The 10,991-nt window shown below is 40.2% G+C and overlaps 1 protein-coding gene across 1 annotated transcript; it reads right to left on the bottom strand.

The window, feature by feature from the left end:
• Window positions 1-2,678: 2,678 nt before the first annotated feature.
• On the bottom strand, window positions 2,679-6,013 carry CTLA4 (cytotoxic T-lymphocyte associated protein 4). The gene is made up of 4 exons (XM_006017650.3): window positions 5,948-6,013; window positions 4,342-4,692; window positions 3,772-3,881; window positions 2,679-2,777 (listed from the first exon to the last, which is right to left on the bottom strand). The coding sequence occupies exons 1-4, from the start codon at window positions 6,003-6,005 to the stop codon at window positions 2,679-2,681; spliced, it is 618 nt and encodes a 205-aa protein (XP_006017712.1). The 5' UTR covers window positions 6,006-6,013.
• Window positions 6,014-10,991: the final 4,978 nt, after the last annotated feature.

The following is a 10,991-nucleotide window of genomic DNA, read 5'->3' on the forward strand; positions in this document are numbered from 1 at the left end:
CTGTTGAGGCAAGTGGGAGGACCTGGGCAGAGTCATCTGCCCAAGGCCAGCACTGGGGACCCGGATGGAGGGCAGACAAGGCGTCTGACCTCATTTAAGGCCAGGAGAACATGATCTGAACATGATCTAACTGTTCAAAGTGGGCCACCACAATGAGCACATCTTCCATTTGATAGCTGCCCAGGTAGAGTGGGGGCGCTGGAAGATGTGGCAGCAGTGCTGTATGAAGGCCAACTGTAAAACCACAGCCTGCTGGCTGTCGGCCCAGAGGTGCAGGCAGCTCTGCTACAGTGTTTGTACCACAGCCGAGGCGACCATGCAGTCCCCATCTGGGTCTGGCAGGCATGCAGCCCAGTCATGGGGCCACAGGTCCGAAGAGGTGGATGCTGTCACAGGTGGCAGCAGATCACAGCCAGGTAGCAGCCCCCACTGCCAAACTGCTGCAATGGGTAGAGGATGCAGGGGCCACTCTAGGTCAGGGCTGCTGCAGCTGTCCAGCTGACACAGAGGGCTAGTGTCCCCAGATAACAACTGGCTGGTCCTCAGAAGCTCCTGAACTGGTCACCAGAGCAGCTTTTTATATTGCTGGGGCCAGCTCATGTGCTGCCCCCAGCCTCTAGCTCCCCCTGGCTGCAGATCCGGGAGTAGCTGGGCAAGGCCAGTTTGCCCCAAGCAGCACAATTTGCCCCACACCAAAGTGAACGTTCAGGCATGTGTGCTGAGGCACAGATCTCCAGCACAAAGTTGTACTGCTGCTATTTGAGCTGCTGCAAGCACACATACCTGCATATGTGTATGTGCCCATATATGCCACTCTCCATTATCTTCATTCTAACAGATTGTTAAGACACGATGTTAAACAATAAAACAGCTATAGAAAAGGACTGTAATATCATACTCTGATCCATATTTAACACATTACATTACATGATGGCAGCAGTGAAGCATAGTTAATCATTTGCAGACATTTTATTTATAGGAACTTAGGATTTGCAGAAATATAGAGAAAGACAAAACTGAACAAAAACGTGATGTGATGTGGGAGTCCTGTATATGACTCCTGTCACAAACGTGATATAGAGAGGATTAGAGTTCAAGGTTGAGAGGCTGAAAGAATGTCATCTCAGCCATAAAAGGAATTTGAGAAAGACAGTGCCTGGCATGTTTTGATCTAAGGTTTCAAGTTTGAATGTGAAACAGTAGATGGTAGTTGACAGTGTTTTAAGTTCTAATTTGAAAACAGTTTCATTTGTTGGCTTCTGTTTAATGAGTGAGAGCTTCTTTTAGAGAGCTGAAACAACAGGATCTGAAGCTAGAACCAGCCTTTTGCATAAAGTTACAGAAGATACCACTACAATCTTTATGGTCACCTTTTGTAAATAATTTAACTTCACCCTTGTCCTGAAGTCATTGACTATATCAATTCTAAACATTGCCACAGTGACATTTCTTAGTCAAATGGAAGACAAGACAGATTTTTAATGACAACCACTGAATACTTGAAAGAAAGCTAAAGAAAAAGGAGTTCATGCATGTGTGTGTGTGTGTGTGTGTGTGTGTGTGTGTGTGTGTGTGTGTGTGTATGTATGGGCATCAAAAGGCAAAAAATCATGGATAGAAGGTAAAGGTTCATTTGACTTACTGCTTTCTTACATGTAGCCACTCCCTGTTTCTTCTGAAAGCGGTGAATAAAAAATTAACTTAATTTTGGGCAAAGCTTCAAGATTTTTATTGAACAGTATATAACTAATAAACAAGATTATACACTTTCTGCATTTTCATGGAAAATAGACTGTTAAACACAGCAACAGACCTTCTGCCTTGTGGATTGATGCTAATTTAGCATTCTTAAAAGCAAGAACCCAACAGAGCTTGAGTGTCCTCCCAGCAACAGCCTAATAGGGCTCCTGCAGTGAGACCTTTCTCTCCAACAGCTCTGTCAGCATTAGCTCAGATACAATCAATGTTACCTCCAGCGCAGCATCCTGTGACACAATGCCAGCAAAAGGAGCTTAGATCAGGCTTTTACAGCAGCAGTGTCATCAGTGCTAGACAGTGCTGATGTTGCTGTGGGAATGCTCAGCACTAATGCAAGAAATGGCATCAAATTTATAGCACTAAATGGAAATTCACCAACATTTCTTTATACATTAGTGTATTGTTATGCCTCCATCCCACAACTCCTTCAGTTATCACTGCAATGACACACAAGCCTTGGTCTTAATAGTGTTTGGTTTCAGCTGATCAACAGATATGCTGAAATTTGACAATAAGATATTTGCCTGCAATAGCAATAGCTCTTAATGCTAAATATGTATGTATCTGTATGTATGTCTATATATGTATGCATGTGTGTATGTAGATATAGATACACACATACACACGTGTGCGTGTATATACACACAAACACACACACACACATACATACATGTACATATTGGTACAATACAACTCATAGAACCAATGGCCAAAATATAGCCATTTTGGGGTGATAGGAGTATCCTTGAAATATTAATGCATAACCTTCTTCTTCATTTATTCTACTCCAAACTATAACAATTACAAGGTATATTCTCTTCTCCCCCCACTCTGTAATAAGAAATTTGAGTTTTATTTGTTTAAATTAGGAAGCCAAATAACAGAATCTGCTAGAAATTGCCCATTTCAGTTTTCTTCTTTTAGTTAATGGTGATGTGGAATGGTTTAAATGACTTCTGTGGTTCTTCTGGAGGCATTTTCACGTAGACCCCAGTAGTGAGATAACGTCTTTTCCGTATCTATAAAATATATGAAAAAAATAAGTTTAATTCAGTGTGAGACTTCCCAGTGGAGACACTGTTAATCAGTCACTGTAATGATTTGGAAAACTGTAATAAGCAAAAGTCATTGGGTTGATAATGCCAAGTGGTGTTTGTTCAAATCACTTTCCCTATGCTCTTACTTTCTCTCTACAGTAAAATAAAAGCAATATATTCTTATCTGAAAGGAAGAAGGAGCAGCTGTGATAGATTAGCTTTTAGGTAATATTCAGGAAAACTCCTATTAAATTAATAGGAAAGGGGGTGCAGGTTGCAAAGTTCAATGCCACATCAAAATTATCAGTATTTAGATCTAGGTGTTTAATTTAGTTCATCTAGCCATCTGCTTTCTGGATCTAGCTTTATTGTTCAGGGTGTTTGGTTCTGACCGTTGGGACTGGATGTTTTCTAACAGGCAATATACATTTACCTATTGTCATTTAAGAGAAAAGCTAAATGCTCTGATTCCCTATTGCCTTCAGTCTGTGCAACTATTTATACCTGTGCAGAGTGAATGTAAAGCACTATCAAATATAAAATCTGCACTGTCAACAGTAACAATTTTCTACATCTTCACAGAGAAGTGGACAGACAGCACAGTGGGTAGCAATGGAAAACCAGGACAAAAATGTGGAAAAGAATACGTATAAAGGTTATGTAATCTTAGATTCCTATAAAGGCTAGTGAGCTTCCACTTGGGATTTGAGTGCTTTCCTGTATCAGAAGCTAAAAAAGAATCAAGTTCACTGGTAGGACCTGACTTCTTTCTGCCACTTTGGCTATGTAAAACAGTCATAAACTGACTTAAATGGATGGTCAAATGTGGTTATTTTTTGTCACTAGTAGGACAACAGGAAGGGGCAAGGGCATTCCAGTGAATCCAGCACCTATTTTTTTCCTATGGTCTCTCTTTCCTCCTCTCGTATCTATGCAAACAAGCGTAATTTTATGCTGTTATGAATATGGTACTTACTGCTCTGCTCAAAAGAAAGGTTGAGATTATGATACTGTAAAGAAACAATCCTGATGCAGCAGCTCCTAATATCCAAAGGTAAAGGTCAGTGTCTGGGCAGGGCTCAGGATCTGAAACAAATCAAATTAAACATAAACCTGGTGAGGAATCCACCTCAGTTATAGCGTACTGCAGCTGTCTATGGTAAAACTCACCAATGTGTTAGTAAAGCCAAACCCTGTAGTCCACACCCACTCAAAAATCCCATTTTTCTCAGCAGAACATTGGCTTGGGTAAGGAACTACATGACTTGGCCTCTGCTATTTATGTGCTTATACATACACATTCATCTAGGCATGCATGATAAATGTGGTATAGTCACATGGTTTTCATAGTCAAGCATGTAAGCATGACAGTTTGATAAATACATTATGACTACCTTATCTCTCTACAAGTAGCTTTTAAAGGGATCAAACATAATAATTCTAACTTGAAATTTTGTTTAACCCTCTATATTGATTCCTGTAAGACGGTAGCAGCTCACTTAATAACATATGAAATAACATAGACTCATAAAGCTATTTTACTCACCAATGACATAAAGCTGTGTCCCATTGCCTGTGTTCATAAAATAGGGTGGTGGATACATCCTCTCCATCTTGCAGATATATAGACCAGTATCATTAGGCTGTAGCCCTGTGAGGGTGAGAGTCACGTTGTTTCGGCTAGGGCTAACATGACACTGAATGATCTTTTCCACGCTGAACATCTCATATTCGGTTGTGTAAGTTGAAGCACAGATCTCCGTGAACTGGTTGCCTGTCTGCTTAAGCAGAGTCACTCGGATTTCCTTTGCATTCCCAATGTGCTTATATTCACACACCAAGCTGGCAGTTCCTTTCCTGTTCGCCAAGACCATTGCTGGCTGGGTCACTTCCATGACTGTGATTTAAAAAAACAGAGCATTTTGATAAATGCATGTGTTAAAGAAATGTGCTTCAATAATTTGTGCATTCTTCATTAAAACATATAAAAGCAAATGAAGAGATTCCAGCATAAAAAGTTTTAGCCCTGAATAATTGACACAAGCTCTAGTGGATCCTTTTGAAATCTATAGGAGACTTTGCTTCATATGGAGTTAATAGACTTTTAAAATGTCTCCATTGATATACTAGAAATTCTGTAGATATTAATACACACTGCAGTAAATCTCAGTATTCCTCATATATCTGAATAGTATGACCGACTCACATAATGGACCTGTCTGTCTATTGTCAATATACATGTCTGTATACTGTAGTTTTCTGCTTAAAGCAAACTATTGTTAATGCATAAGAATTAAAAGAAAAGTAAGATTGATTTTCACTTTACATTAAAATTGATTAGGTGTTGTAAAAATCTAAACCAAATTGTCTAAAGGTAGAAATAAGCACTTAAACTGAGCTCCTATGTGGAAAATTTCAACCAAGAACATACTTTACTTGATTATTAGGTTTAACAATAGAATGGGTCAGAAACCATTTCTGCAAACATTTTTCAAATTCTTTGTTTAGATTTTCAGATTTTCAACCAGTTTGGCTTCCCCAACTATTGAGGAGTTCTAAGCCCAAATACTTGCATGTCATAAATCCTCATAAAATACTGAAAAATTTAAAAACAGGAAGGGAAAATGTGCTACAGTAATTTATAGATTTATGGGTTACAGTCAACTGCTGTTATTCATCACTCCGTAGTTTCCATTTTCTATATAAATGTAAATAGATTTTGCTTTGGTAAGGATTGCAGAAACTGACCCACTATCATGTGCTCAAGTCAGTTTTGTGTTATGGTGAGTTCAGAGAGCATTCATGTCATTCAGTACTGCAAATACAAAGGGAAGGAAATTATCTCTGCAGCAACGATTTCATTGAGAAGGTCTGATTTAGACAAATCCAGCTCTTTTTATATTTCTGATCTATTCAGGAGTCCTTCATCGCAGCTCTAGAAACTGGGCTGCTTTGGAATCAGCCTATTCTTCCAGAGAAGTACCATTGCATTTTTTCTGTTCCAAATAGAATTCCAAGACCTTCCCAAACTACTGTTGAGACCCGGCATCAAATATATCCTGACCTTGTAATACTGAGTCATTGTCCTGCATAAAGGTGAAACTGAGAAAATGCAGACACCCCCAGCCACCTTGTCTCCTTTATCTACCCACCTTTAGCGATGCCAGTGGCTGTGCAGAGAAAGCCGATGGTGATCAATAGCGCAATCATTCCAATGCAGAGATGGATATCAAAGGGGACAAAGTTGGTTGATGTCCTCTGACTCCAGACCAAGCTGGAACTGTCAAAACTGCAGGGGAAGGGCAACACCTTTGAGGATACTGAATCTTTAAAATGTTTGAACCCACACAGATTCAGTGTATATATAGCTTTGATCCTAGTTATATACACACACTGTACCTGAAAGGTATATGAAGCTTTGTTTTGGTTTTACGAGAAAGGAAGTAGTGGGTTTGATTAGTACGTGCACAGTTAACCACAAACAGCATGAACAAAAACAACGATTCAGCAAATGGAAAATGTATTCAATCCGAAATCTATCATTCGTTCTACTTTATGAGCTGGGGGAGGAAAGTTAATAGTCTAATAGACCAGTTCAGCCCTTTTGGCATTACCAGCTTTCAAAGTATTGAGGGTTTCTGCAATCACCAGGAATTTCCTAGTAGGAAAGCATGTAGAAAAATATGTGTACATATATGGTTATACAGTGAATAGATGCAAACTAACCTTTTGATAGAGGTCTTGCCTCCTACCCCCACAATTTTGTGCTAATTTTAGTATTAGTGCTTTTGATGGTTTGAAAGTGCCATTCCCTCCTTGTTCAAAAAATCTGGTTAAAAGTTTGAATGTTTTGATCTTTCTAAATCTAAGCAATGTGACCTGAAACAGGACCACAACTTTTTTATATTTTCCTATCTCCAAATAGTGTTTATCTATCTAGGTGTTTAGGTGAGACTTGCCAGCCACTTTCCCTGTGTATAATCCTTTACCCACCTGAGAAAAGTGTCATGAGACTGACAAATGAAATGTACTACAGAAGCATTTATTATCCACCCTGCTAATAGTGGATGTCCAAGCTTTGAGAACCATCCTTGTGTTTTTTAGTGACAGGCTGTCAGGTCAATGGCAAAGGAGTATTTTAAACACTAAATAGATACATTTACATAATAGGCCAAATAAATGTTTCTTTTTTTCCCTCTGTGAAGTTGTATAATGACCTCATTTGCATAGCTAGAGTTTGATCTTAACCAATGTTCAAAACATCATGTATTAAGGTATAAATGAGTGTAAGTTGAAATTACTGGCCTAGCCTTGACACTAACATATCCAGGATAATGATAAAATTAACTTCTATTCTTTTTTGCCTAGGATTTGCATACTGTTAAGTCAATAATTCAGTCAGCCATAATTTAAACTGCTGGTGACTGAATTAGATTGTATGTTGATTATGCAATTAGCTGATAAGAATTTACAGGGATTGCCATGGAAAACTAAATGTTTTCTGCTCCAGGTATCCGAAATAACCTTCATGTATTCCTTTAATAAGGATGAAAGATACAGAAGCATTACAACTCTAGCAAATATTTTAAGTGCCCACCCCCCTTTCCTTAGACTGGTCCCTTTCTAGAGTTGCCTTTTTGGATCCCTATGATCCCTATTACCTTTAGTCTAGTCTTTCCTCACAGGCCTTTTGTTGTAATAACTGTCCTTTCATCTGTGTAAGGCTGGAGAAAACTGCACAGACCTATCCTCAGTGACAGGGCACTGACATTGGACTGATCAATGACTTAAAAAAAGTCCCATTACAAAAATGTCTCTCCTATCCCTGCTTCTCCATCCACAGATGACAGAGAATGGACAAAACCATATTTGAAGACAGTTCATAGTTAAATGGGCTCATAAACCAAAGGATCTGCTTATGAACTGCTGATATAATTTGTTTCTTCCCTATTCAGTCTCTCATATAACCAGTTGTTGATAGACCAGGACTCTGAAGCATGACCCCTGATGTGAGTAAAAGCATCCCCGAGGCCTTGTGACTGCTCTAACTTATCCTCTGCTTCATGTAGCCTCTTATACACTAGTTATTACACCAGCCCTTTTCTCTCCATCATTTTAAACATCACCCTGTTCCCTTTCCCTGTACCCAGACCTCCTCTGATACATTGCTTATGCTGGAGGGTCAAGATAAATGATGATAGAGCCCTTATGCTGACTTTGAGGTGCAAGGTTTCTTCAATGGGAACATTTCCCAGTTCTATCTCCATCAGCCTATTCATTGCTCCTATCATGCCTACAATTAGAATGAAAGCTTTTTGGACTATGTCTTAGGTGTTTTAAAGTACCTAGCCTGCTATTAATTATAATAATATTAATTTTATCCTTAGGGCATCCCTAAATCACCAAATAGTAGGTGACTTTTGTACTTTACATGTGCTATCATAACTTCCATCATTATAGTCCTCATGGGGGATTGGACCAATGACCTTCAGAGTTAAGTATTAATAGCTTGAAATAACAATTCAGTTTAGGAGGTGAACTTTACTCATGCCCTCAGTATAGGGACACATCTTGAATTGAACATTGGGCTACACTGAAATAATTAGGTGCACTGGAATTAGATCATTAACAAATTTAAAAAATCTTTGCTATTTTAGGTTGATGTCTGGCATTTTATTTGAACTCTTTATCTTTAGTGTAGCAGCTATTCAGGGCAAAACCTGCAGCTACCATGAAGTCAAAATTCCCATTACAAAATACTATTATTCACAATTATTTTCACACTTAAGAAAATTACACTGCTCTAACTATATTTTTCTTCAGTGACAGGAACTAAAAAACCCATATGTTTGGTTAATACCTTCAGATGTAATGGGGAGAAGAAAAATTTAACATTTGCATAGCATCTAGTTTCAGGATATCTCGTTGAACTCACAGTGTGAGATTTTGTCTAATTATGTTAAACAATTCACGTTTCTAACATGTTAGCTCACCACAAAGCCATCAGGTTTTGAAATGCACTGTCATTGTTTTTTTAAAATCGAGACCTCTAAATGAAATGGCTGAAGAAGAAAATTCTTTCTACAAAACAATATATCAAGGAGGAAGGAAATAACACTTAGAGTTGCTGGAAAAATTATAGTTTCATTACCTTTAAAAGATGAAAATCTCTTTGCAGAGTAAGCCCTAGATATGACCAAGTTTGGTGGATTAATCTTGGTTCCTGGGGAAAACACAATTCCCATGACAAAGCTACACAAAATAGGATGCCACACAGCTCTGGACTTTCTGTCAGCCTTTAATGTAAAAATAACAGGTTGGATCCCTGCTGTGTACTGTTTAACAATTTTAAATTAACTGAATTTGGAGTCACTATGGATTCTTTTCTATGAATATTGGTCAGTCAGCTCTGGACTACTCTTCTAGTGTAGTTCAACGGAACATATACCACTGGTTTGTCCAAGTACCTTTGAGATTCTATAGTTATTGGTAACTCCTTCTTTGGACCTTTCCCACTACTGATGTTGATGCCAAAATTGTATACAATTAATTACATAAGACACTCCCTACCCAGACACTAGGGTATCTATGGCTTATGTAATTCAGGCCATATCTACATGAGACACTGACTGCGGAGTTGCTACTGTGCAGTCATCGAGTACTTGTTTATGCAAGTACTCAATGGCTGTACAGTAACCAGAATTACTGTGCAGTAGCATTGCCAATGGCTTGTTTGACACTGACTGCGCAGTACCTCATTATTACTACACAATAGTGTCAAATCATGCTTCGTGGCACGCCTGGGCAACTGGTACCTCCTAAGTCTGGGGGGGCACCAGCAGACGATGACTGGGGGAGGGGTCCTCCAGCAGCCAGCCGGCGACTAGGGTCCCCCAACAGCTAATCACAGCAACTGGAAGGGATCCCCCAGGGGCTGATTGCAGTGACGGGGGGGGGAGCCCACACTGAAGTACCCTCGTGCTAGCACTTCCACATGCGGCACAACAGCCAATATCCGATGCCGACATCCCGCCAGCTGAGCCAATTTCAGGGGGGACATGAGCACTCTCCGTGCCCCCCTACCAGCCAGAGCACTCACTCTCAGGGGGGCACCAGTGCTCTCAGAGGGGGCACACGCCCCCCACCGCCCCGTGCTCCCACTATGCATCACCTATGCTGCCACACAATACTACTGCACAGTAGTAACAAGCTACTGCATTGTCAGTGCCTCGTGTAGACATGGCCTCAGGAAGCCCCTGAGTGCTACAGAGAATATTTCAGGTTAGCACTGAAGGCAGCTACCATGACAGAAACTCTATCCTATAGCTAACTAGTTGTTATATTTGTAATTATTTCTGATAGCACCAAAAAGCCCTGATTTCAGATCAATGTACTGTACAAACATGTAAGTTCCCTATGTAATGAATATGGTGACTTAGGCACCTAAAAATGTGACTCTCAGTTGCCAACATTCTGAGTTTGCGGGACACCTAAGCTGGCCAGTGGAAAATGCCAAACATGACATGGTTAAAGAGAAAGACATGTCTGAAATCCTGTAGGTGCCTACCTATAACCTGGAGTTTAGGCCATGTCTGCATAATAAACTTCCCAAATGCACTGGCCTATTCTGAGCAGGTTGCCTCCTAAACCATAAGCAGTGTCTCTGTGGTGCCACCAGTAGGTAAATTAGCCTGCCTGAAACATCATGTGAATGTCACTACACTACTTCTAGTTTAGGACACAGCCTGCCCAAGGTAGCACAGCATACTCGAGGACTGTTGAGCACAGTAACTTTACCTTGTAGTAATGGCCTTAGACACCTAGGTGTGACTGGCGTTCACAGTCTAAAGTAACCTCATCCATTTAGGCACCCAAGATGTTCCTTTAAGTGTGGATAACCAGCTCAATCTTTTTTGTTATTGGTGGTGATGGTTCCACTGTCCTTTGTATAAAAATCTAGTGATTCCAGGAGCCAGGCTTTTCTTCTCAGTGGGCACATCTACACATGCAGTTAATGTGCACCAATAAACTCCAGCACATTTCATGACAGAGTTTATTGCTCTTGGGTGCCATGTTTGAACATGTGCCCGGGAGGGACTGCAACATGTTGAGCTGGGTCAAACCAGCCCCAGCTGGCAACGGGCCCAGGGGTTCAGGCTCCCAGCCTGGGGCTACTCTGACCTAGCTCAACATGCT

The sequence above is a fragment of the Alligator sinensis genome, unplaced genomic scaffold, assembly GCF_000455745.1.
Source record: "Alligator sinensis unplaced genomic scaffold, ASM45574v1 scaffold755_2, whole genome shotgun sequence".
In the NCBI taxonomy this organism is placed as follows: domain Eukaryota; kingdom Metazoa; phylum Chordata; order Crocodylia; family Alligatoridae; genus Alligator; species Alligator sinensis.